This window comes from Enoplosus armatus, chromosome 24 (assembly GCF_043641665.1).
Source record: "Enoplosus armatus isolate fEnoArm2 chromosome 24, fEnoArm2.hap1, whole genome shotgun sequence".
Taxonomy (NCBI): Eukaryota; Metazoa; Chordata; class Actinopteri; order Centrarchiformes; family Enoplosidae; genus Enoplosus; species Enoplosus armatus.
Window position 1 is genome coordinate 8,740,312 of NC_092203.1, and position 27,822 is coordinate 8,768,133.

Consider the following 27,822-nt stretch of genomic DNA (forward strand, 5'->3'; position numbering starts at 1 on the left):
TCATCAAGAAGCTTACATGTATCTGTCGAACCTAATGTTCTTTTATCTGTAATTACAGACAGCCCCATATTATCTACCTAACTACACTTACTACGTCAATCCCAGAGACACGTTATGAAATTAGAAACGATGGAGTCATTTTTCAATAAAAGGTCGCACGTCCCATGAGCGCTCTTCGATCGTCATTTCCATTCTATAAGATGGAAATGAGGTTGTGTGTGAGTTCACAGCCGAGCTAAATGGTCTTAATGTGTTTCAGGAGAGGAAGGACCATGTTCATATCAACACACGTTCATAAAGGTTAACACACACACATTCAAAAATGTGGCGTCATGCAGTGTAATTCTGTATATCTGCAGGCAATCTTTCTTTTTTTCTGGTTTGAATCTGCCGCAGTCGCAACGAGACTCAGAGTCTATAGCCACAGCAGCAGTGTGAGGCTGTGAGCTAAATGCTAATGCTAGTATGCTCACAACAGGCTGATGTTTGGCAGGTATAATGTTTACCGTCTTAGTTTAGTGTGTTAGCATGCATTTTTCTTAAGCATTTGCTAAATTAAACACAAATTACAGTTGAGGCTGATGGGATTTTGCAGGTATTTGGACATACATCAAAGTATTTAAGTTATTGCAATTGTTCCTGAGGGTGTCATGAATGTCTGAACCAAATTTCACAGCAATCCATCTAATAGTTGTTGAGCTAAGTCAGTCTGGAACAACGTGGTGGACCGACCGACCAACAGAATGATTTTTCCCACAAGTCATGGCGGCGTGGCTTAAAAAAGGTCTTATTATACGTCAGGACGTGATATGATGAACCTTATGAAATACCAACAATAATTTTTGGTTAATATATCCCTAAACCAAGTTGGACCACACAGTTAGGATTGACTGAAATGAAGTAGCACTTGACAGCTGGAGAATCAATGCACAGACACACTGTGGAAAGAGGTGGATTTGTTATCCAGCTAATTGCACCGGGGATCCCAAGCAGAATAATCTGAATAATAGAAAAGCTGAGTTGATAAACACGGCTGTTGAATGCTTGCTAACATGTACTCTGTCACCCTGTCCTCTCTGTTGTTTCCGCTCATCTGCATCAAACGATAGCATCTGTGTAAATCTTGTAGGATAAATGATAATCGGATTAAAACATCCTGTGATATTATCTTGTGTTGTTCTAAACATGCATGCATAGCATTCAGATTTGGGCTTTTATTCAAAGTACTTGACCTTAATATTTGTACATACTATTTATTCCAGCAAAGTACGTTATATGCACAGAGAAGCTCTTATTGTTTGGTATCTAAAAGCTAAATTCTATTTTATTTTGCTACCTTGAATTAAAACTTTTTATTGGTAAACACAAATTATGACCACAGGTCAGTCTAGTTTTTTTCAAATATACTGTCTCATTGTTCGGGATCCTGCTGGCTTATCAGCTTGCCCTTGAATCGTCTACTGTCTCCGCTCCGCTATTCACCGCCGCAACACCTGAGAACATTTCAGAAATGTTGTCTTTGTTTCATATACAATGATTCAGCCGTAGCTCACGCCATTGAAGGAGGGTATAAATGGTGTGACGGCGCTGAATTGAAGTAATGAAAGAAAGACTGATTCTTCAGGCGAGGCAGTGATTCACTTAACCAGCAGAACATAAGCCCGTTTTTCATGTGGTTGTGCAATAGAAGATTTCACCAAGGGAGCTGCCAATGCCTGTGGGTGTCTTGTAGGCGTTTGGCAGCCATATAGGGATGTTATTGTCACATCTGGCAATGTGGAGATGCCAGCACACTGGGAAGCAGAGCCACAAGTTTAAAGCCTCCCTCACATTATTCCACGCTTACACTGTCGGCGCACTCTGTCCCGAACTCGGGTGATAACAAGAACTCCTTCCTAAGATTACATAGAACTGCTTAGCAACTAATCTGCATAAAGACAAGCTTCAATCTGAAACGCCTCAAAAATCTCTTGTTGCGGTGCCCACGCAGAGGAGAGTTCATCTAAAATGAGAATGAGGCTTGTCCTACGAAGGGTTGTGAACCATGGATTCCTTGGTTTCACGCCATGAGCAGCCAAGTGCTTAGGTATTTCCAATTATAGGGAATATGTCGAGGCGGCCCTCGGTAATTAAAGCCTAATCATGCTGGTGGATTCAGAGAAGCATCCTCATCAAGCTTTCATTAGTCTCCCTCCTTGTGATGCCCAGCAGCAACCCAACCCCCTTTAGGAATGCTCAGATAGCCTGTTCCCAAACCAAATCCAGTGATTTAGCGGGGTAAGAGTCCTATTAAAAGACCAAATTCTAACTGTTTGGTACATAACAGTCATGGACAAAAGAGAAAAGACAAAAAAGTGAGTTTATTGTTGAGCCCTGAAAGCAAATGTCAGTGTCATGAAAGAGGAAAGCCTTTTTTCTTCACTTGTTTTATGAAAATAAGACATTCAGGACTCATTCAAACTGACTTTTACAATGTATAAATCTGTTATTTTCTCGAGAGGAATTGAATAGTACACTGTGGTAAATACATTACTGTGTTTACCTCCCTAAAGAAACCTACTCTGAGCTAAATTTGGATCCAATCTGTAGTAGCATTGTTTCTGAGACGAGGGAAATTCATTTCCCAGCAGTGAAGTGGCAGCTCATTGTTGCCACAGACCCCCCACCAAAAAAAAAAAAAAGAAATGCTGCACGACCCTTGAAACAACAGTGTGAGTTTGTCCTAGATGTACGAGAGCTCTGTTTTCAAAGTGGTTTCCCATCCCAACTGGGGCAATGTATAATGTGAATGTATCTGCACTTGTTCCCCCCTTCAGCCCCTGAATGCTCTTACACTTCAGAGAGAGATTTGAATGAAACTGCAGGCGAGATGTTGTGTTTGGGGAGAGAACGAGCAGCTGGATAGGCTGGTGGTCTCGTGCTCTGAAAGGGATCAACCAGAGCACCGTGTGAGAGCACCTGGCTCTCCTATATGCTGCCTGTCTGACAGACAGCACAGACACCTGGAAGCCCAGTGAGAGAGCGCAGTGTAAAAGCCACTGCTGCTCTACAGGGCCATGCATTATGCAGGAAGCTCTCTCTCTCTCTCTCCCTCTGCCCCCTGCTCTGCGGTAAAAATAGATCAACAGACCTGAGCGTTCAGCTCTTTTTTATGCTTCTCACTTTCACTTGGATCTCACCAGGTGCAGCGGCTGTTGGCTCCCGTCTCGCATTTCTTTGCCTGAATGTTTGTATCTCTGTGCATGTGTTTTTTGTTTTCTTTTGAGAGTGTGTGTGTGTATATATATGCACGTGTGCTGAAGCATGCGTGCGTGTCAACCAGTGTTAGACTGTTTTATCAGTTTGCCGCTGCACTCGGATTTTAATAAAAGTGGGATGTTGGTCTCGCAGTGGTGTTTCCTGCTGTCATGGTGGGAGAGAGGATATGATTTGATCATTTGCGGCATGACGTTTGTAAGAAACCTACACTATGAGGCCAAAAGTATGTGGACACACCATATATTTGTGGTCTTCTGGGTTTGGGGCTGTTTGAGTCACTGAGTCTCTGTTGTTTTTCCATCAGTGGAGACAGATAGAGGTGCGTCTCTTAGTGGCTCTCTATCTGTATCGGCCCATTGTCTAAATATCAGCCAAACCCAAAGTTAAAGAAGTACATTTGTGTGTAATTGCATGCATGTGTATGTATGCATCAGCATACTGCATGCACATATGTGTAAAGGTCCCCTGTTGCTGAGGGCAAAGGCTCTCTGAAGACCATTGATCCGTGTCTATGACCACAGAGGTCTCCGACTCCTCCCCGACTGCTAATTAAACAGTCCTGCTTAACGAGTTCACGTTGATAACAAGGTTGGAAGGAAAGGTCACCCCATCTCGCTCACTTCAACTGGACATCGTCAATAACAAGCCTGCCCGGGAGGACAGGTACACACACACACACACACACACACACACAGGGGTAATCATCCAAAAGATAAAGACAGACTCAAAACATGTGCTTTTGTACAGAGAAAGACAGACGAACCACAATGTGTTGGTGCACAATTGACTTCTTTTGTGCTGGTCGATCTTACATAAGATTCAAAATGTGGTTCGTGTGAAGCATCACATTAGTGTGAGCAATAGTGTACTCTTCAGTGTCTGTATATTTTATCTTCTTTTGCCATAAAGTCACAAGCTTTCTGTGTTTCTCCTTGAATTTTAAGCCTTTGAATTTTAATCCTTTGAAATAGCATTTAGACCATCATGGAACACCAAAATCCAGACTAATGAAATTCATTTAGTGCATTAGCAGCACTTCAAGGGTACTTGGTGGTTTTGCATGTTTCAGCTCATTAACTATAATTTTACATTAACCATTTTCCAAACATATATTAAGTTTTTAAAATCCAACTGAATCATGAAAAACAACTTGCAAAGATGTCAAACTTGATTGAGATCAATCAGAGTGGATATTTCCTCACCTTTACTGTTGGAATCTGACCTGGAAGACCATAAAGAAAACATGGAAGTAAAAGGCAATTCATTCGTCAGTGAGTTAGATTATTATTTTTTAACAACTGCCGTTTTCTGAGAAGGCAAGTGTTGACTATTTGTAGAAGACCTGATGCCATGCAGTTAAAACCAAATTTGAAATAGTCTTTAGGGAGAATATCAAGACAGCAGGAGGAGAATTTCAGGTGTTGCACAAATTGTTCAAAGGTTTCATAGTTGATAGAATCAAATTGTATCATGTTAACTGAATTGGTTTACGTAGACACAGTACAGACCCTATACCTGACATGGAGGACCTGAATTGTGTCAGTGAAGGAGGCAAATTCATTGCACGACTTATTGCTTATGGCTTGCATTATTATTGTTTTTGGCAATGATGAAGAAGGACTGCCTTCCTGACATTTAATAAAGCAACATTTTGTGAGTTAAAAGCATTCTCCAATTTAAAGTTTTCTTTTGTGATCGGGCTGAAAACACACTGTGGCTGACGAGGAATTGTCCTGGGAATAGTCATGAGCCCCATCGCTCTCACAGCCTGGGCGTAGTAATGTTGCCGTCTCCAGCAACAGTTTTTAAGTTTCCCACAGGGACCTAAATGCAGCAAACAGACGATACTGGCCAAATGCATTTATATTGGCAAACTCGTATGTTGTTAAGCTTTCTTTTTTTCTTGGCAGAAAGGATTTGGGACTGTCCACAAATAAATAGCAGAAGCACAGAAATGAACAGAATTGAATGAATTTTGCTAGAATATTCTCAGTTTGCTCATTCTTTGGTATAATGGGACCTTTGTACATGAGAAGAAAGTGCTTTTCTCTATTTTCTCTTGTAAATGTCCACAGACACACAGACCCCGAGCCAGACACACAAACACACGACCTATATATACTATCTGGCCTTCTGATCATTTATCTTACAGCGGCAGAATCAGGATAGATTGGTCCAATTAGACTGGCCTTTAATGTAATCTGTTTAATCCATTTCTATCATCAAAGCCAATACCTACCTCTCTCCTTGGAGAGCGGGATTAGCCCTCCAAGTGCATCTCAGAGCGAGTGTCTCGGCTATAAAAACGCAGCCTCGGAGTCACTCAGATCTCCTCGATATTTGCTCTTTACAACTGTCTGTAGAGAAAACAGAGCGTCTCAAGTGAAGTTTTAATGGGTAAAGATTTAAGATCTTCATATCCTACCAGAGATTGCAAACGCTGTTTGGCACAATGCACAGCGCTGCAATAAAAACACGGGGAGGATTTGACTCCTCCCTTCCCTTTCTCTTCAAAGATTGCCGAGTTGAATTCATACTTTGCCCCCAGATTGGGTTGCACCAGCTGTTCTCAGTTCCTTCACTAACTTGTTGTTGTTCCGTGTTCTGTATCATTCAGTATATTGTTTCTTTAGTGAAATGCTGTTTAACATTTTGCCGTTTTGTCCCTCAGTTAGCTACAGAACAAATCTGGCAGTTAATGTGAGTAAATACTTAGTAAGAGCTCATCCCCACATAAAAACTAGTTGGACCTTAAACAACATTCACATATCGTCACCTTTCATCAGGTTGCGTATTTGTTAGCAAACAGTTGCCTATGTACACAGCCAGAGCTGCAGAGAAAGAATGATTATACTGAAACTTTATAAGCTGTGTAAAGCTGAGGAGAGCTGCACTTTCAGGTGATAATTCTCAGTAGGTTCTTCACTCCGAGCGTCCCTATTTACGTTGTTGTTTGATACATTGGTTATTATAAAAAATATTGATTATAGCCGCTTCAAGAACAACTGGTGCAAGCAGCTTCAGAGCTCCAATTTTGGTGGCTGTCTCCTTCTTTTTTCATTTGAAGGTTTTCGTGCTTATTGAAAAGGTGTGTTTAAGGACCCAGGGGCCTGTGAAAACCTATTCAAAAGCCATGACAAATTTCTCCTCCCTGAAAAAACTGCATGGCTGTCAATGTGGCATCAAGACTATTTCCTAAATTCATGGATTTCATCCAACAGCTGCAATCTGCCTTTACCTGCTGAGATTTCCGCAGGGAAGTGGGATTTTATTCTCAATACCAATCTATCCACCCCCCTTCCCTGCATGTCTCTGTACTCACACTTTGAGAGGAAAGAGGAAAATGATGCGCAGGTATTTACTGCGTGTCTATTTTAGGCTGAAATGCATTTTTAAGATACATACTGTGTGCGCTCCATACACAAAATAACATGTTCTTACATTTTTATCCCCTTTTCCACAATTCATGACTTAGTTACATACAAATTCTTCCTCAACCAGTTTGGAAACTAGGTAAAATCCAGATTCTTCCCCGCACCTGCCTCCATGAAAAAAAAGAAACCCCAGTTTAAATACAGTATTTCTAATATTCTCTACTCCGAGAGTGGATTACCTGTGTGATTGCCTTTCAGGAGAATTCCCCATGCAGCATTAGCAACACTGCTCGTCACAGTCGATGGAAGCACTCCCATAGCTCTTTTTACTGTGTCGGGAATGCCTGCAGATATTAAAGCAATACATGAGGCTGCTTGTCTGAGTCCATTGACTTTGTGTTTTTAATGGCTTCTGAGCGGAAATGTGCGAGGACACTGTAATAAGACTTGGAGGCAAAGCCTCGGTGATAAAACGCTTGTGTCTCATGTGCGTGGATGGCAACATTGTCCTCCAAAGCTTGTTTATCATGCCTCAGCTGCACGCATACACGCAGCGCAGCGGACAGTGGTGTGACTTGAGTGCAGCTGACAGTTTTGATCAAAGCTGATTGATTGGCAACTCAAGACAGGGCTGCACATAGCAACAAGGTGGGGGTCAAGGGTTGGGGCTCCTGTGGTGTCTGAGGACTCCCCGCACCACCCTCCACCCGCTTTGTTAACACAAGCCCTATTGCAAACCATATCTGACAATGGATATTGATCAGCTGAACGGGAAGGATCAATTCTTGTTGATTGGGCAGAAAATACAGGGCCGAGGCTCGGACTGTTTAGGGGATTCCATTTTAGATAATTTCTAAATATACTTTAGAAATCAGATTAAAACAGATTAAACAAAAACAGATCACCGAAGCCAAATTGCTTTTACAAACAGACATATTAATATATTTGATCTGATTTCTTTTCTCTAGATACTCGTATGATAATTTAACCCAAGGCTGATATATTAGTATTTGTATTAGTATTAGTAAGAAACCATTCTATGGGAGATTAAATGAGGGAATGAATTGATGATCTCTGTGCAAATATCTATTGATGAGAAAATACATGTGACTTCCAAGCATTCCCACACTCTGCAGCTCTTTCCTTTTCAGCGCCGAGCGTCATATATGTGCATCTACTGCCATCTGCTGCTGTCTGCAAGCAAGTGTCAAAATCTACATCTGGGAAAGCTGATCGGACAGAATTTATTTTGGTAATACTTGTAAGAAACAGAGGTCTATTCATAGCTGCAGCACTTCATGTGCTATTTTCTTTTAAATATTTCTCTTAAATTTAAAGGTGACTCTTTATGTGGAAGTCACACTTCTTATGAAGTCACACTCTGGTCTCATTGTATACCATTTAGACCTTGGCATGTGTATCTCCATATTAAAGCAATTGTTTTCAATTTTTCTCCCCACACAATAGTAAGAAAAGCCACAACATTTGTCAGAATCATCCACCACTTTCTCCAAAACTCATAAGTAAACTCAAAGTACTTCAACCATAAAAATAAATGATTACACTTAATGTATAAGAAACTGAAGATAGAGTACGTTTATCATTAATTTAAAGCAATAAAACATGCAATCCATTGACATGCTTTTTGTGGCAGCAGTGCAGGAGGGCGGGACATTTTCAGTTCAGGCAGTTAATGTGTAACTTGGAGGTTAAATCAGGGTGAGCTCCGCTCAGACTGCAGGGTCATAGCAGTCAGTTTGAAACACAGAAACATGGCCGTGCGGCTCTTTGAGGATAAAGATCATGCAGCCACTTACCTGCAGTACAGAGTAGCACCCAGTGCATTAATTAGCAGGATTATGACCTTTATGGAGAAAAAGGTAAGTGTGTATAAGTTTTCAGCATTTTAACAGGCTGCAACATGTGTTTTGGTGCTGTTTTCTGCAGCCTATAATACCTGTAAATAAGGTTAGGTTAAACACTCAATACTCTAATCTTGCATTTAGCTGTTTTAATGTCTGTAATTAACTTTTAGTTCATATTCTTCAGAACTATATCCTCTAATTGCTGATCCTTGGCATGTGAACAACACACCTGTGCTACTGTGTAAACTGATGGAAGCAAACATATGAGAAGTGCTCTCGGGACTGTAATTCAGTAGCTTTTTCATGTATTATTGTCTTGATTTAAGTAGGTTTTGAGTTGATATTTGATTGAGAGTTTTGTTATTAACTTTGAGAAGGACAAGACTTACACAGTGTTCAGGATAGTTTTCCATTTAAGTTTAATTTTAACTTATTCATGTTAAGAAAAGATCACTAAATTACTTAAAAATGAATTTGTGGGTTGAACATAGACATAGATAGATTTATATTAATGGCTAATAGGTATCACACCTGTATTTTACCAGTTTTACAAAACTAATGTCATCATGATAATAGAGTAAACTGAGCCGCAGAACCAGTGTTTTGCAGATTAAAACATTCATACAGGTTTGTAACTTCATACCTTTTAGACACCAAAACAATTCAACCTTGCAGTGGATGTGGGCTGCGGCTCGGGCCAAGGGACGATCCTATTGGCTCCTTACTTCACCAAAGCTGTTGGAACAGACATCAGCCCCGCCCAGCTGGAGATGGCGCTGGCCTGTAACAACCCTCCAAATGTATCATACAGGTGAGGTGGAGGGAAGGTCTACTGTAACGTCTCGTCCTGTTCGTTCGTCTGTCTTGTCTTATTTTGTTCATGTTTTTGTTGCACATTTCCTGTTTTATTTTGTAGTGCTTCCTCTCCTCTCATTTCAGACACTTCACTTCCTGTCCTTGTGTGCTTCCCGCCTTCGTGATTACCTTATTAGTCAATCACCTGTGTGTATTTAACCTGCCAGTTTGTCCTTTGTGCAAGTGTTCTATGTTTTTGAACTTTAACTTCGTCCTTGCCTATTCCCTCCTGCACTATCTGTATTGTCTGACTATCGTGTTCAGTACACGGCTGAGTTTTTACTTTTTACCTGAGTCTGAGTTGGGTCTCATTGGGTCCTTGCCTCTGTGTACCACTCATTACAACTATAAACTGTAATTCCCTTAAGACTAAGAGTAAATTAATGACATCATAAATTATCTTCTGATTGCGGGACCTGCATGATAAGAGAGTTTGAATCCCTGTGCTGCTGAAAACTTGCTCATATGCTTCAAAGACCACTACTACTACTTAAAATACATTTTTAATACCTTTCTTTTGGGGGGACAAAATCCAGAATCTCGTTATGTGCAGAAAACCATACGCATTGTGCATGAGGACTCCTTTTTGGTAGCATTTTGTATTGGTATTTACAAATTGACCATCATTCTTCTACACACACTTTGTGCTGGATGCAGATACTGTTCACAGTATATGTAGAATTGCATTAAACCTCCATGTCTCCCTATTTCCTGCTACATCGGTCTGACCACTTTGACCCCAGGCAGTGTCCTGCGGAGGAGCTACCGTTTGCTGCTGGTGAGGTGGACCTTGTGACGGCCATGACGGCGGCCCACTGGTTCGACCGCCCTAAGTTCCTCCTGGAAGCTGACAGGGTGCTGAGGCCTGGAGGCTGCCTGGCTCTCTTGAGCTACACCATGGACATGGAGCTGGAGTATGGGGACGTCTCCAACACGCTCAATGACATCTGTAAAGAGGTTCATCCAAAATCTAAAAAAGATTTGTTTGAGTGACACACTTGTCATTGTGATGCCTTTTAGACACAGAAAATACAAAGCTTACAAAAGCAACTATAGAAACGTCTGAAAAGTAAGCAGCATGTACGCCCATGAAAAGTTTGTTGGTAATAAGAATGTTCTCTTTTTTTCATTTAGTTTTACGCTGCCCTACTTCCTTTCCGAAATAAATACATAGGATCGAGCTCTGTGAAGATCTACTCAGACATGTGTGACTCTTGCTCATACCCGGACAAAGAGTGGTGAGTGTTTCAGACGAGTTGCATTGCTCAAAAGTTTTTATTCCTTTTTTACCAGTTAAGACAAAGTAAAACTAGGAGCATGAAGGCTATGAATACGTTCATATTTACAGCTATCACTTGGTGGAGTGAAGTGTGAGAGTCATTTATATCACATATCTCCAAGTCACATATATACTCTCTGACATCTGGGAGTTATCTGACACAGAGCAGCTAAAACTTGAGGAGTTGGTTTATCAGTATATCGTCAAAGGAGAGGAGAGGTTTCTGATTCATTATACAGCCTAGATTTACCCAAAGGTCAACCTCATACATTCAGTATGACAATACAAAGTTCTAACTAATATGTATTGATGATTTCATGTGTTTTTGCGCTCAGGAATGAGTGTCTGCCGGTGAAAAACATCTTGCCACTGAGTGGATACATCGGCATGGTGCAGACCTTCTCCAGCTATCAGAAACTGCAGCAAAAGGCCCCCGCTGAGGCTGAACGTCTTTCTAATGACATCAGGAACAAGTGAGATATTAACCTCCAACTCATCCACAAGTCTTGTCATTAACTTCTGGCCCTGAGCTCTCACCTCCGCTCGCCTGGCGCTGAACGTTGATCTCCTAATCGCCCCCTAAATTCATTTATCATTATCAAAAACTGCTGAAAATTCCTCTTTGAACACTGTCACAGTCTTGGGCATTAATCAGAAAAGCCAAACATTGCTTGACTAAGCTTAACTGTTGAAGGCTTTTACTGCTTTGATAATATAGCCACCATTAATTCCCCTGCCACTGACAGGACAGAATAGCCCAGCAAGCAAAATATATGGAGGGGAAGTGCTGAGCCATAACTTTTACATGGATAAAAAAAAAGTATGACATTGTATTTAATTACTATCACAGTTTGGGAAGATTTACACACAGTTCTGCTGTCTGTCTCTGGAAGGAGTTGACCTGAGTTTTGTCTGAAGGGAGGACAGAGAGTCATCTGAGGTTTTAGTTAATTTAACTTTATATTTCCTCGACTCTTTTGCCAATTATACCCATTAGTTTCAATCTGGATGGAGCCATTAATTCATTTCAGATCCTATTAAACCGCTCTCTTCTTGTCTTCCGTCCCAGGTTGCTGTCTGCCATGAAGGTGTCTTCTCCTGACACAGAAGTTACAGTGGTTGTGAAGTACTTCTATTGGCTGGCGTGCAAGCCTTGATCATTCTGACTGGCTGAATCCTGTACACAAACCATTTGAGCTCTTAAAATAAACCAGTGTCTAACTGTGACCCTCTGTCAGCTCCAGCTCAACCAAAGAGAGGTTTTTAGACCCAAAAAGCTCAAATGACTCAAGAAAAGTCTCCAGAAAGAGTCTGAATAAACCATATTTTAAGTAGCAGAAATGTTTTGCTGTTTTTGTTCCATCCCCAGGTTGGAAACCACAGCTGTAGGTTTCACCAGGAAAACCAGGTGTATAAAAATCTGTTGTTGCTACTCCTATTATGTTGAGAATCACCTGAAACAAGCATATGTTATGCTTATTTTCATATAAAGGTATTAGAATTGTATACGTGTGTAAATATGAAACAAATCAACTCCAGGCTTATGAACTCTGTGAACACTAGATGGAGCCTCTCATACATGAATGAGTGTCCACTTTGAGCCTTATGTACAGTCTTAAGTTGTAATTTTCTTTAATGAACTTACTATTTCATGACTAGGGTGAGACTGTCGACGAGATGAGACATGAGTACCAAGTGATAGAAGAGCTCATTGTCCAAAGGTCCTTCTTTCCCTCTCTTCTTCAATCATCATTCCTCCATTTTCCTTCACCTCTCTCAACAATCATTTGTCCAAGTCATCAGATCGTCCTCCTCTCTACTGTTATTTATGTGCTCACACACTGTTTAGGGCCCTGAGAACAGATGGTCATTAACATGCATGGCCTCCAAATCCCCTGAATCTCAAAGACTTTCCCCTGCCACACTTTGACGCCCTCACGTTAGTGATGTTATCCTCTAAAAAATGACTGCACAGATAAATTCTATTTTTATACCAAATAGAGCATTTATTACACATTATTGTATGAAGGTCAACCTCTGCTGCAGTCAAACAGTTTCTCATGAGACATGCAGTTGTTTCACGGAATAATACAATTTCAACACTGAGTATAAGTGCATCAATTCAACACATTATGTCCATATGTATTTACAAGCCTTCAGCCCAAATCCAGAAGCCATAGTCTCTATAAAACCCCCTCTGTGCGTTTACTCCTCCACACCACCAGGGCAGTCATGAGCAGGGTGACCAGTACTGGCACTGCGATGAACGGGGCGAGGATGCCGGTCGGTGGGTCGTGGAGGAGCCGGCCGGTCAGAGCGCAGTCGTGGAAGTAGATCCGGTGAATCTGCATGAAGAAACGGTCCACTACCTGATTTGGCCAGAAGCAGTCCACCCTCAAGGCCACCTGGTAGGTGCAGTTTGTTAGTCCCTCGTAGATCCTGCAGAGGGCGACACCACACAGTCAGATCTACCTAAATAGAAAAACTCTCCAAAAACAAACTTATAATATTTCCATGATGAACCTGAACCCCCCCCCCCACCCCCCGTCCCCATTCTGAGCCACATAATTTTAGAAATACACTCTTCCTATTGAATTTGTCTCTCGTAGTGTCTTTGAAACGTCCTTCAGAGTGGGACCAGAGTAGGGGTTCCTGTTGGTAGGAAAAAAGGCAAAGGAGTGTCTAGAATTACCAGTGGGCTTAACACAGCTAAATATATCTGCTGGGTGGTAGAGGGCAGGGGAAATGGAGACGCATACCAACAGGGTAGCGCCCTCAGTGCAGCGTTTCTTCATACCAGCACAGATTCTGTGCCGGATGGTGTTTAACTGCATAGCTGGAGGCCGAGTGGGCAAGTGGTCAGAAAGCCCCTTAAAGGAAAAGCCTACCCACCTTTAATGATCATCAAAAACTGATGGTTGCAACTGTAGTTTAGTGTTGTTTCCCTTTATTTATCTGTTTGTGTACGTGTTGGTACCCTGCGCTTTAATGCTCCTAAGAGCCGACTATCAACACCAGGAGCTGTTTCAGGAGCCGGTGTTGCAGCTGTAAGACTTGGGATCAGGATTAGGTTTAAAGGTATAGGGCTTAAAGTTAATGATGGTTTAGGATTAAGACTCATGCTTGTGGTCATGATTAAGATTTGGACCCAGTTTGGCTAAAGGTTCAAGGTTAGGGTTAAGAGATTCTCACAAATATGTGTGTTGAGCTGCCACTCAGAGAAAGTGTTTCAAGCCTAGAGAGACCGGAGTGTGTGAATGACGCTGTGTTGTTCTTTTTAAAAATGTCACTTTTTAAAGTTTTAAAACTAGCAAGCAAGTCTTCAGAGAGAAAAGAAACAGTTTGGAGTGAAGCTGCAGACACACGCAGTATTTACACCCACACACAGTGACGCACATACACTCAAACACAAGTGTGTGCGTCCACAAACACATTCCCAATTAACACTTTGGTGACTAATGCTTCAGTGATATAATATTTTATAAATCTGCAAAAAGACATTTTGGCAATATAATCTCAAGTGTTAATTAGACAGAAATCTAATCTAAAAACAGAGCTTCATCTGCATTATTCTGGAAAACACTCACAGCTGTCAATCACGCGGCGCAGAGACTGATACAGGTTTTGTTTTGACAACATGGGCAGATAACGACGACTTCATAGATCACTTTCACAAACCAAACAAACAGAAAGGTGAGCGTGCGTGGCTTCCAGCTTTTCAGACGTCCCCTGTGCTCGAGTTCTTCCTCAGTCATCTTAAAGGTGGAAGAAGTGCACGATCAGCAAAATAACTGGAGTGCACAGAGCAGTATCAGAGTCTCTGAAAGAAGAGATAGATCTAAAAAATTGTGGGGGAGAGATGCTGTGTGGTGCATTCACTCCACACAGACTATATTACGCTGTTTGTAGATATATATTTCCCCTGGTAATTTGTAATTAGCCTCACTTGAGCCTAATGTAAATGAATAGAATGACACAAATAAAATATCTAGTATCTCGTGGATATTTGAGCAACCTCCTGTTACAATGCAGTGGATCTAAACTACGTTTGGATTCATGCCTTTTGTTTCACTCTCAGGGACAAATCATTTCAGTTTGATAATTAATTAAACCTTCTTTCTCTTCCACTCGGCAGACAAAGTGGTTTGGACTGAGATGTACTTGTGGCGTTGGATGGCATGTAGCGACTGGCACGTCTATATTTATCACGGTGTATGTTGGATCTCACCTGAATGACAGCGTGGCTGCCTCTACGCATCTACAGTGTAACGTGATTGCTGACAAGTGGAGGGGAAAAGGATTAAGAAAAACAAAGCACTCCACGGATTGGAGGGGTTTTTAGTTTCACAGATGTGCCGTGTGGTTACTTTTGAATAACCACACGGCTAATTATCACAATCCTTACGTATTATGTTGTGATTCATGAAGACTGTCAGGGTTAACAGCTAGAGACAACGTTTAAAGTGAGATTTTATACATTTGTTGAACAGCAGTGGAAAGTATAGGGTGGAAATTGAGCTAACATTAGCCACCACAAGCTAACTGGTCATACCAGACCAAGTAAGGCTATAGGAGCAACTGACAAAGGCTGCATTACCTGCGTTACTCTACTCTTACTTGAAGCCCGCTGTGTTACATCTCACCTCGGCTTTGAAACAAATCCAACTTATTAGTGAAGTCACTAAATTGCTCTGCACCCACATGTTATCTATGTATTTCTAATTTTCCATTCTGCATGGTTTATTTATCTCTCCAGTGAACCTCGACGATGGCGTCAAACATTGTTGCTAGGAGTTTTAGTGATGCATCTGCAAACCCTCTCTGTGCAAAGCTTTTATGATGAGTTACAACTGCACGCTCAGACACACACACACACACACACACACACACACACACACACACACACACACAAAGAGCAACACCACCAATTATGTGCTGGACCAAGAGAGGACAGTGAGCCAGGAGGGAAATCACAGTTTTGACAGTAGCTTCTTCCTGTGGGCCTCCCAGCTCCTTTCACCCTCCTGCCTGACTCATCATCTGACTGCCAGTGTTTGGAAAAGGACTGCTCGGAGACACCATCTGACACACACACACACACACACACACACACACACACACACACACACAATCATATAGTGTGCGACAGATACAGTAAAAGGCTGTAACCAAGTGATGTGCTGGTGAGTGGAGAAGCAGACTGGAGTTGGTGATGGCCGAAAGGCAAACAGCCAGGAAGGCAGGTTGAAGATGTCTTATCAGAGAATAAACTATAGTCAGAGCAACATACTGTGGGCAGCATGAGTCAAGGCAAACACAAGCCACCGGTCACATAGGGAGAATGGGAAAAACTTACATTTGATGTGATGCTTTGTGCTGCAGAAGATGGCTAAGATTTCAGTTATCTTAACAGTGAATGCTCGCTTGCATACGGAGGAAATATGTGCACTCTCACCAGCTGTATGAGATAAGGAGACTGTGCACAATGATGGTCACCTGTATGCACTAACAAAAATACCAGTCTGTCAGTGGACCGGCAAAGGTATTAGTGTTCAGTGGTTTACAGTGTGTTCACAATAAATACCAAAAAGAGCTTGACAAGACTGATATAATGTCTAAAAAAGAATTGACATCATAAGATTCAAGATTTGGTCCTCTGACAATCTATATTTACATGATCTGAATAGGAATCAAATGAGGCGTAGCATTAGTTCAGGCAGAGCACTGCTTGCATTAGCTGGCTGCTTCATTCATGCTTCACTGGCTCATTCATCAGCTGTTTGGATACCAGCTCACTATAACACCCAATCATATTCATGCAGCCGTTATAACCTGATTCTTCACACTATGACTCTGCTAGTACATTCATGCTATTTGCTGCTGCAGCGTGTGTATGATCTTTGGTATTTTTTGGTATTTACTGCTCATGTATGTGTTCATCAATCTAATTCTATCCTTTTGCCATAAATGGTCAATTCCTTGAAGCAAACATCTCTAAACTATACGAGAGGAGGATTTTGTTTTATCCTGTTGTAACTTATTTTCTGTATGCCTTCGCCCTCTCTTTTTGCACGACGCAGTCTGTGAACTCACTCCATGGTGTCCGGCCAGCTGCACCACAGGCCTCGGTCCAGTCCTCCCATGTCGAGCTTGAACTTAGTGAGGCAGAGATCGTTGATCATCCTCTCGTAGAAGCTCCTGTTGCAGCCAGACACTGATGCAAGGACTTGAGCTGAAGCACGAAAAGCGTAAGAGAGACAAAAATGAAACAAAATGCGGTAATGAATGTTGTGACAATGAGATTTGGGTGATTACTTTATTTCAGTGAGCGGGGAGCAAAACATTACATCATTGTGAAGATACAAAAGATTTCACAAAGCACTACATAGATTATCTGCTGTGTTCAGTTCTTGATAATTAGGAATGTGTTAGAGCAACAAACAAGGTCATGTCCTGGCAGTGGTTATTCCTATCGGGCCACTTCTTCCCTATTAGGCTGTTTCTTTCACTTAGAAAAGATTTTAATTCGCAGTCAGACTCCCAATCCCATTTGTTTACTTCAGAGATGTGTGTAAGGCAGACCGCAGCCATCCCAACAGACTTGGAGCTGAATGTAACACCACCGAGCAGTACAGTCGGAGTGGGAGCTTAAGCTGGCGGAAAAGGCCCGTGTGGAACGAACAGGTTGCTGTTTGATCGGGAAACATGGTGGATCTCGGTCTGCGCCGGCCTGATAAGGGCCAACTGTGTGCCCATTATGTTTGCTCTGTCTCAGCTGGCTCTCCAGGCTCTGAAACATTCAAAGGGAGACTGAATGTGTTGACACGGGGATTTTGAAAGAGATGCTACACCATTGAAGAAAAAATGGCAGAGACCCCGTCGCTGGTGCAAGCACACATTTTCAAACAGAGGCTTGAGGTGCTTCAATAAAAATCTAAAGTGAGGTGAACAAGCATCAAACACTGAAAAAAGACATATAAATGGTAAATGTGGGTCTTTTAGCTTGTGAGGATGTTATGTTTCACCTGTCCGTCCGTTTGATGGCCACAGCTCGTGGAGAAATTGAAGCGTTCAAAGACGCCTTCTAACTTGGCTGCTAACCAGCATTGCATTCATATTCCATTTTCCAGGAAAATCAAGGCAAACCTTGACAGACTCTGCGGCGCTGCTGGAGGATTGCACTCTATTGACGTACTGCCTTCAAGTTTTCGCATGTTTTGGGGTACAGGAAACACCCATCAGTCCAGCAGGACTCATGAATTCTGCCTGCCATCCGAGGGCTCAATAATTATGGATTTTTAAAAACGATGCTCATGAATATGAGACGATCAGCCTCTCTCAGATGTCACTCATGTTTAGCCAGCTGCTGCGCTGCTCAGCATGAGAGCCTCATTTCCACATTCTCCCATTCATCTGGTGCTGAAAGTAAAGCCCAGTGGCAGCAGATTTTCAAAAGCCTGTCAAGAGAGTTGTGTTGAAAGCATTCTCCCATGTAAGACTCCTATCTCACTGCAGACTCGTCCTCCCTGGATACATGTTATTGTGTTGAGTGTCTGAGCAACACCTTCATACTACAGTCCCCATGTTGTCCCTAATTAGACACATCATCTGGAGTTATACTCAGCTGTGCAAACCCTGTCAGAGGAATCAAACATTTTAATGCCTCATGAGACGTTAATATGTTTCTCCACGTTATCAGCTCTTTTTAGCAGCAACATTTAAGCCTTCCTCGTAACAGTTTCTTTAGACTTGTAGAGGCAAATACTCTACGTTTTACAGCCATAATCAACTGTTACTTTACAGATTTTACATACACACATTACATTTACATACAACACATATGATGAGCTCATAAAATATGGTCAATTATTATAGATTAGACTGCCAATATATATATACAATATATAAAATAGAACATACATTGAGTACTTAACTTTAAGAAAATGTTTCTTATAACACTCAAGTATTTTACCCAAGTTGATGCAGTACTTTTATTTGTAAAAGACCTCAAATAAAGTGTGTGTGCATGTTTGTGCAATTCACAGTTTGAACTTTGTAATATCTAAATGAATGAATAGAATAATACGAACTGAACAATAAAACAACAGAAACATGTGAAATGGGATTGCTGTGAACTCAATCATCTCTGAAATATCATGAAAAATCATTTTCCATAAAAGGTGGATAAAACAAGTTCAGTTTAAGCCACAAGCACTCACCTGCCATCAACAACACGAGCCCTGCTTTCAGGAGCGACGTGCTCTCCAGAGCCATGCTGGACACCAACTCCAAGATGGTTTTTTTGTTGTTGTTTTTTTTGCGCACTCTGCTCACTCCCTGGAGATCAACTTCTCAAATCTCATTCTTCCTCCGGTATTCTAGCCAAAGCCACTGATTCAGGAGCTACACCACACCGTTACAGAGAAATTAACCACAGCTCATGGCTGTGCGGTCAACGAGAAGGCGCCAACTGCGTGTGAAAAAAGCCCCTTGACCTTCCTTCCACTGTGGCAGCCTCCTTCCCTCACCGCAGCCCTAATCATAGAAGCTCTGGCTGACATCTGATCCCCTTGTCCTGCTGCTTACAGCGTGGAGCTGCTCACGGGGGACAAAACAAAGTCAGACACCAAAATTAGAGCCAGTCTTAATGAACCCTGGGAATCATCGCAGTCACAGTCGTGTTAACAAATATCAAAGCATATGGGAATAGTAATTTATGAGATGAAATAGATATACTTGATAAAATCACTTTTATCTCGATGTACATAAGCTCACTATTTTCTACAGAATGGGCCTTTAAACACACAATTATCTCAATTTATAATCTATATTTTGAATGCTGCTGTTTCCTCTAATTTGCACTATTATCACTGCAGAGACCTACTGTAAGATAACACATCATCAGACTCATTGTAAGTTTTTAATTAAATGCAGACGAGTCACGTTTTCCAGATTACTTATTTATAATTTGTAATGGATTACTCGCCATTGTTCTGCAGCCCTCCAATCACAGCTCCCTTTGGACTCACACAGGGACCCATTACAGCTGCACAAAGACAGAATTCCCATTTTCATGTCACACTCATATCAGCGCAGATCTCATGCAGCTCAGTAATGTCACTAATTGAATGTTTTATCTGCAGATTTTCTTTTTTTGCACAGGAACAGACTGCTGTTCATTAGTATTCTCAGGGCTGCTCTGCGTTGTGCTGCCACCCAGTGAGGCTGTCTGTGCTGTGTGTGAGAGAGACAGACGGATCCCACAGCTCAAACAAATGTTTTCATGTATCTCTTATAACATACTGGAGTGTGTAGACTGACAGCCACTGTTCTTTCCCTCAATTTAACACATTAAATAGTGTTTAGTCTGTATTTTCTTGATCTGGGGTCCCAAACATCCAATCAAAAATTCGTTTAAAAGACAAAACCTGTTCGGTTCATATTTTGTTGATACTAAATTTCTAAAAGTTTTAACATTTTTTTGCAAGATTTTAGGGACTGTACAAAAATTATTGGACACGGAAGAAGGGCTGAAACTTCTGTTTCTCTTCATAAAAAAGCCAGACCCTCCCCACAGTTAATACATTTGTCTTTGAACCCTCCCCTTGATTGAGCGAAAAACTATAACAACTCCCCCCAAATAATTTTGGCCAAAAATGAGCAAACTAGACTAGAAGTTGATCATTGTTATGAGCATAACATTTGTGAAACATACAAGCCCAAAATGTTACTGTATGTCCCCCAACAGCTCCAGAGAAAAAGGCTCAGCATTGAGTAATTCTGCATAAAGTCCCCTAGAGAGCAGCAGAGGACACTAAATGAACCTCCCCCTCTGCACTGGGGGGACATATATGAGGGATCATTTGCTCCTGGTTCACCCTCGCTGCCTAAACGGTGGAGTCATTTGGTAATAGAGCCAATTTATGCCGGAGTTTTCACCTTCCATGGATCACAAATCAATATATTTTTGTCCTCGCCGATTTGCCAGCCGGGTTCATACTTTCACATCAGCCCACAAGCGAAGCCGGAGAGCAGAATGGGGAACACTGGCTTGTAAAATGAGCGGCCCTGAAAATGGTATACTGCCGGAGTCATTCCCTTCACTGCAGCCCTGTTAGACTAGCATCATCAAAGTTTATAGGCTGTGCCTTCTAGTGCTGGATATTTGCAGAGGCTGACCCTGCTGGCTCCAGGAAACTTTTGGGATGTTACTGCAACTCTACATTCAGTAGAAAAGCACAAATGAATAAAATGCTATTTTTGATAGATGTAAATGAATATTTAATAACCCCTGGAAGATGACTATAATGGTATCTTCCACTTTTTCTTTAAAGACATGGCTGTCTGTTGTCCCTTTAATATTTCTATATAGGAATATGTTGATCTGTAAAGGTAATCAATAGTCTTCATAGCAACTAATGGAAGGCGGCTTTTAGTTAAGATCATTATGTGATAATGAAAAGCCCATTTCTGTGCAGTTTCTAGCAGCACAGGCTCCCCACAGGTAGCAATTTGCCCTCCACACACCCAGCGGGAAACCGACACAGGATCTGCTCCTGACAGGTGTAGTGACAGCAGCAATGGAGCCAAATAGCCAATCAGGAGAGGTGATAAGTGAGGTGGGCGGTTTTCCAAAAAAGACAAAACGCTCCTTATCTTTTGGACAGCCGATTTAATAGGCTGAAGGAGGTGTCAATCACACTAAGGAGGCGTGTTCAGTACCCCCCCACCCTCCATCCCAGCACACACACTCCACCCCCCGCTCCCCCCAGCCACCGGCACTATGGCAGTGTGAGGAGTAAATGGCTCAGAGTACCCGCGGTGGAAAGCGACCTAAACACTGGTCTGGGAACTGATAAACAAACACAGCAACAAAACAAACGCGGTGCGTAAAAGCTCTCCACGGCGCCGGTTCTGGGTGCGCACGGAAACTGAACCAGTTGTCGAAGACGCCAAGAAGACTCCGACGGTTTTTCTTTGGTTGTGTATTTTTGTGTGTGAAAAAACGAGGATATCTGAATTGGACATGTGAGTTACGGGAGTTAACAAGACAAGAAGCCTTTTCAAAGATGAAGTTCCCCGCCTGCGTCCTCGTCACTTTGGTGGTGATCCGATCGAGTGCAGCACAGTCAGGTGAGTGCTCGGATGAGCGTGTCTGCGCCCGGGTCTGCGCCCGGGTCTCTCCCGGTCAGGTCAGACTTCACAAGCAGGGATCAAACCCACCTTTCTAATGTGGCACAAGCCTGTAAATATGTGCGGACAGCAGGTGTTTGCTGAGTGATGGTGAGCGGGTATCACGGCGGAACACCTGTGTTGTTGGCTCCACATCGCTGCTACAAACTTAACACAACTTCATTTCCAACCTCGGGAACGCTGCTTTGAATCAACGCACCGAGACTCGCACCTGCAGCTGTGAGGCTGAGCAGCCTCAGAGAGCGCGGCGAGCTCTGCGTAAAAGCCCCAAACTCCCTCCTTATCTTTGCTTTTTTGACCCCTTGTTGATATTTCGAAGCTTACTGGGACACATTTTGTTTTTGAGCGGAAAATGTACGAAATCCACTTTGCTCGTGTGCCTGATTCTATAAATCTTTTGAGAGAAATATCTTTCAAAATTCGCTGAAAGACAGCGACTCTCTGGTGTCAGCTGTACTCTGCAGTTTCATATTATACCCCAAACATGAATGAATGCGCCACCCTTTTAATTGAATTCCCCTAAGCGGACATTGACAGACCGGAGGACCGCGGCTGTTTGCGCTGATTTATATGAATCGAGCTCAGTTTTCATTCCTTACTGTCTTTGAATAATTTAGATGTGGCAGATATACTGAGGGCTTTACAGGCGGTGGGAAAACATCTCGCTTTCATCATGAGGACCCCTGTGGTGTCGGTCCCTTGACGAAAATCACTTTAATCTTCTGGCAATATTCCCATTAAGACTTGTAATGCGTCCAGTATTCCGTTTATTGTGAAGTTAATGATATTTATATTTCTGTGTTCGCGCCCTAATCGTCCTCTCTGTAAGATATTTGCAGATAGTTTTGCTCACATCTGCAACATTTTGAGGTTTCTCTCCGCTTGCTGTGATGTTTCGTTCACGGTGCAACAGAAATCTCACTGCCTGTTTATCCAAGTAAATAACTGTGAGAGGCTTTGATGTTGAGAAATTGAACTTTTTCAATCAGCAGGTCTGTTCCTGATCGCTCAGGACTTAAATGAGCTCTGGTATTCTGTTTGGTGCGATATTATCAGACTGCGAGATCACAGTAATATGATGCCAGAGTCTTCTTTGACTATAATCAAGCTCTGTTAAGGAATGTCGACTCAGGAAGTGGGAACACGGGAGAGTTTGTGGATTGATGTGATGGACTGAGGTGAATCTGGCCATCGCCCAACCTCTCCGAGGTTGCTTTCCTCCCCCGCCTCCAAGGACAGGTCGAGTTTTGGCTCAATCTCTGGTGGTTTGTGGTTCTCAGGCGAAGCTGGAGAAACACACACACACACACACACACACACACACACATATATACTCTCCCACTGGCTGTGGCGTGGATCGTGAATGGAAGACGCTGAATGCTGCCTATTAAACAGGAGTGGATGGATGCTCGGGTGGATGGGTGACAGGCGGCGTGAATGGAGAAGAAAAGTGGCACCCTCACTGGTTTATTTATTCTCTATGCATACACTCCCATCCAAGATATTTGTGATGCAAATTCTGCTCAAGAATCTGAGCTATGCCTCTTGGGAAGTTCATTGTGTGTGTGTGTGTGTGTGTGTGTGGGTGTATTCTGAGCAGATATTTGTGTGCTATCTGTCCACTCTTTCACTTAATCTCCCTCTCCTTATTGTGGCTTTAAAAATCCATCCTCAACGCCGCACATCAATCATATCAGGTTGGAGTAAGTCAAGGCTGGAGATGTTCACTTCAGTGGTGTTTAACATGGTGATTGAATCTGTCAGTGCGCGAGACGAATGTCTGCAGCATTCCTGCCAGTCAGCTGGTCTGGGAGCTGTGTGTGCGCGTACAGTATGACCACATGTGTGCCAAAAATGGAGGAGCGACTTGATTGACTCTATTCTGACAGACTGTTGGCAGTGAGAGAGGATCTTTGTGTGTCTGCGTGGAGGCATTCAGAACTACCAAAAAGAGCCGATTCAGAGTCCAGGATCGACCTCAGTGATGCCTTCAAGTGCTCATTTTGGTCATGAAGCAAAACTCTTGGAAGGCAGGCAAGGTTTTTCTTTCAGTAGGATAGGGGGGTCCGGGGTGCCACTCACGATTATTGTCATTATTGATTAACCTGACAATTATTTTCTCAGTCAATCGTTTTGTCTATAAAACGGCGAGACAACAGTGAAAAATGTCCATTCTAATTTCTCACGGCCCAAGGTGATGCGTTCAAGGAGCTCGTTTTATTCGACCGACAGTCTGAAACGCGAAGATATTGAGCTTACTTGAGTTCAGACTCTCACAGTTGAGAACCTGCAACCAGAGAATGTTTGGAAAACCATCAATTAATTGATTAATCAGGTAATGTTTGTAGATCGAGGAGTTACTGCTTCACAAAGTGTGTCATATTTGGTGGCAGGAGTTTTGAAACTGCACATTCCTCAGTCCTGAATTCTTCGATTCTGTATCTAATCCGCTGAGGAAGACGGTGAGATGTGGTTGAAAGCTCCGGTTGAAAGATTTTCCTGTCAAACTGCTGTTCCAGACAGAAATGAACTCGCTCAATCCACCTTCTGTGCAGTGATGAGGGAAACCAAAGTCGTCTTGGGTTAAATCCAGCTAACTTTGGACTGCGCGTTTGCTTCCAGCTGTTTCGAAGTCTATTGATTTGCTTTTAGTGTCTCATGAAGAACTCAGCAAAATGCCAAATCAAAGATGACGGTTTTCTCCTCAACAGCTGATTTCTCTGCAGGCCGTGACAGGGTGAACCTTTGGCATTTAACTTCTTTGTTTTTGATTTCAGCTAAAAACATTCTCACCTTTTTGCACCTTTTTAAATGAAGCGCACACCAGTAATTCCCCCGTCCTCCATGTAGCTGTCTGCTCCTCTGCTGAACAAATGCCTCAAACATTGTAATCGCCACAGCTCTTGAGTGTGTATGACAAATGCTGCATTCGCACGTGCGTGTGTGTGTTTGGGTGACATTTAAAGACGCGCTCTCCTGTGAGATGGCCGGGGGAAGAAGAGGGCGGCGGGAAAGAAAACCGGCTGAATGCCAGTATCAAATTACTGGGCGTCTGTCAGCTGGCACACGCGGTGCCGCGGAGCTGGCCGAGGCTTTGTAGAAGACTGACGGAAATGAGAATTTATTACAAGCTAATTAAGCTTTTTTTTGATAGCATCAGTCTAGACCGCGAGGCCTTTATTTGACAGCATGAGAAATGAGGGGGGTGAAGGAATTCAATCTTGCTCTAAATTAGTCAACATTGCTATCATAAGTTGATATCTGCCAGGCTTAACCCGTGCCAGGCTTCGGCTGGGTCTTAGTCTGACGAGCTGATGGAGATCTGCCGTGCGTTTGTCTTCCGGCGAAAGAGGAAGAGGGGGGAATGAGAGATGGCCGTTTGCTGAAGAGAATAATAATTGCAGTTCAGTGAGGGTGACATTGAGGTGTGGGCTGTTTTTTGGTCCCTCTGTCACAACTGGGCAGCCTCAGCGGGCCGTGAGGGAAGCCTTACAGATGACTATGTGACGCGTGGGGGTGATGGAGCGCCTGTCCAAAGGCCTGAGACAGCAGTACACTACCTCTCGTGGTACTCGCCGTCTGAATCAGCGCTCGGATTATTATCTGCACGGGGCCAAAACAAAGATGACGCTGTTCCCTCTCGGACAAAAATAAATAAATAAATGAAGCGGTGTCTTTGTTGTCTCCTACTTTGCTCTTCTCATGCATTCGAAAGCGATCCGGCGACGTCACGAGCCTGTTTGCTGACATTTTGTTTGCCGCCGGCTGTACAGAGGGGCTTCTGTTCTCCGAGTTTACGAACCACCCAAATATTTACATGCGGAATCACAACTGCACAGCATGGGAAGGAAAACATCCAAGGCTTGGGTGCAAAATAGCGGCTTTATTGGCCTCTGCAATCATCCCGAAGCTTCTTAGTCCCTCTCCGTCTCTGGCGCTGTGCTTGTGTGTTTGGCAGGACAGACTTTTGAACCTCCGTGCCTTTGCTGCCTAATGATGAGCAGGGTTGGCTTTGGTTGTGCTGAGGCGTCCGGTGCCAACTCCTAGTGTGAGTTAGATTGGCTAGTCGGAGGCTGGAAGCCTGGCACAGATGTCCCCTTTCAGGAGGACTGAGATCTCACTCCCACACTGAAAACACAGTACGCCCATGCACAGGGATTTGCTTTAAACACCCTCGAATCTACATGCCCTCTTTTAATTTCTGTTTGCATGCTGATCCTGCTTATTCTCCAAGTCTTGTTCTTTATTTCTCTCCCACACACACACACACACACACACACACACACACACACGCAGACACACTCAAAGTAATGCGAGTTCATGGGTGAAATGCCAGCGGAAGCCTTGTTCAGTGGTTTTAAGTGTGAGGCAGCTTTATGCTTCCTCATTGTTTGCTTTAAGTACAAGTCTTGGATCTACTTTTAGTGGTTTGTGTTGTTCTCAACTCTCTCACACACACACACACACACACACACACACACACACACACACACACACACACACACACACACACAGTGAGAGCGAGGCCTGGCCCAGGAAAAGAAAGGACAGGAAAGACAGAGGAATCTTTTTTTTCTGTTTCTTCTAGACCACTGGAGGGTTTGTTCGGCCCGCCACTTGTAATTCCACTCAGAGACAAATGCCTCCATCCTGCGTCTGAGGGGCTTCCTACACACACACACACACACACACACACACACACACACACACACACACACACACACACACACACACACTCACACACTCACAGATCTTGCCTAGCAGTACGAGTTGGCTCACACCACTTCAGAGTTTCTCTTCTTGTATAAGAACCCTTTTAGACTTTTATTTCATTAGCTCTCTCCTACTTTCTTTCTCACACATTTGTCATCTCTTTTTCCTTTTCTCTGTTTCCTTATCTCTGCTTCTCCCTCCCTCACACACACCTTGTCTCCCTCCTGTTCTCATCCATTAACATCTCCATTCGGTTTTATTTCCCTGCTTCATCTTTCACTGCCTCTGCTTTCCTTTCCTCTTTTAACAGCTTTTTATTTCCTTGCCTTTGTCCCTTCCACCCTCCCACCTTCCCTTTCTCTCACACACATATCTGAACGCACACACACACTCTGCTCCCTCTGTCTTTCATTAGCCATGTGCGTGAAGCTGTCACTGGGCACACGGGGAGAATGGAAAACAGCTCATTTTTCCCCCCTTTAATTACGACACCCAATTTGTTTCATGGACAACATGCTGTCGGCTGCTCCTTACACCACTCAAACTGTCATTTACATGCTTACATGCACATATGTGGTTCTGTGCGTGTGTGTACTTCTAGGTTTGTGAGTTTTAAACCCTTCGGGGGGGAGGTTTAGATGCTGTGTCAACACTGGGGCCACATGGGTCAGGATGTTAGAGAACAGACCGAATTGTCTCCCTTGAATTGAATCTTTAATTGAATGACTCGAGCTGCCAGTTTCAAATCATATATCTGCACTTAAAATGCAACATAAGGGACTATTTTGACCTAAATGTGACGGATGTCCTTGTGAAACAAAAAATGTGTGCATATGCATCCGTTTCATGTATCTCTGCTTGTGTATACAAGTGTTGGCTTTGGATTTACATGTGCGGTGCTGTGCTCAGGCACGGGGCCAACACAGGAAGTGGGACAGTGTTGGGCTTCCTTTTGATTGGCAGCACTTCTTTGGCGAAGCAGGATCGAGTGCCATCGGCTCGGTCTCTCACGACGAGTCTGAGCTTTTTTCTTCTTAGTTCCTTTTGCCTTCGTTCACTTGCTTCCCTTGCTTTCTGTTCTGCCACAATAGAGCGCATTAGAATCACAATAGAACCCCCCCCACCCTCAATGGAAGTCTGTGAAAGGAGGAATGATCACTGGTCTCTAATCCCTCATCTGTGCGCGTGTCGATCCGTCAACCCAGACCTGTAGATTTGTGTCTTCACCTCTGTTGCATTGTCTCTCTCTATGTGATCTCACCACACACACACACTCATACACACC

General features: G+C 43.0%; 3 protein-coding genes across 3 annotated transcripts in view; 2 read left to right on the top strand and 1 right to left on the bottom strand.

Annotated features, from left to right (window-relative positions):
* Window positions 1–8,394: 8,394 nt before the first annotated feature.
* On the top strand, window positions 8,395–11,918 carry LOC139306855 (putative methyltransferase DDB_G0268948). Its single transcript, XM_070930815.1, has 6 exons — window positions 8,395–8,512; window positions 9,148–9,308; window positions 10,096–10,309; window positions 10,487–10,590; window positions 10,967–11,104; window positions 11,701–11,918. The coding sequence occupies exons 1-6, from the start codon at window positions 8,405–8,407 to the stop codon at window positions 11,786–11,788; spliced, it is 813 nt and encodes a 270-aa protein (XP_070786916.1). The 5' UTR covers window positions 8,395–8,404; the 3' UTR covers window positions 11,789–11,918.
* A 719-nt stretch (window positions 11,919–12,637) lies between these two features.
* LOC139306817 (receptor activity-modifying protein 1-like) lies at window positions 12,638–19,195 on the bottom strand. Its single transcript, XM_070930771.1, has 3 exons — window positions 18,851–19,195; window positions 16,725–16,863; window positions 12,638–13,070 (listed from the first exon to the last, which is right to left on the bottom strand). Exons 1-3 carry the CDS (start codon window positions 18,903–18,905, stop codon window positions 12,815–12,817), a joined length of 450 nt encoding a protein of 149 aa, XP_070786872.1. The 5' UTR covers window positions 18,906–19,195; the 3' UTR covers window positions 12,638–12,814.
* Window positions 19,196–21,700: 2,505 nt separating this feature from the next.
* Window positions 21,701–27,822, top strand: part of LOC139306777 (receptor tyrosine-protein kinase erbB-4-like) — a 208,854-nt gene continuing 202,732 nt past the window's right edge. Inside the window, exon 1 of the mRNA XM_070930730.1 lies at window positions 21,701–21,764. Coding sequence (XP_070786831.1) covers window positions 21,701–21,764 — 64 coding nt within the window. The remainder of the gene's footprint in view (window positions 21,765–27,822) is intronic.

Coding starts and splice junctions, on each gene's coding strand:
- LOC139306817 (XM_070930771.1), bottom strand. CDS start 18,905: ATGGCTCTGGAGAGCACGTCGCTCCTGAAAGCAGGGCTCGTGTTGTTG. Junction 16,864..18,850: donor GCTCGTGTTGTTGATGGCAG/GTGAGTGCTTGT, acceptor TTCGTGCTTCAG/CTCAAGTCCTTGCATCAGTG. Junction 13,071..16,724: donor AGCTGGCCGGACACCATGGA/GTGAGTTCACAG, acceptor CGCCCTCTGCAG/GATCTACGAGGGACTAACAA.
- LOC139306855 (XM_070930815.1), top strand. CDS start 8,405: ATGGCCGTGCGGCTCTTTGAGGATAAAGATCATGCAGCCACTTACCTG. Junction 10,310..10,486: donor TCAATGACATCTGTAAAGAG/GTTCATCCAAAA, acceptor TTTTTCATTTAG/TTTTACGCTGCCCTACTTCC. Junction 10,591..10,966: donor TCATACCCGGACAAAGAGTG/GTGAGTGTTTCA, acceptor TTTTGCGCTCAG/GAATGAGTGTCTGCCGGTGA.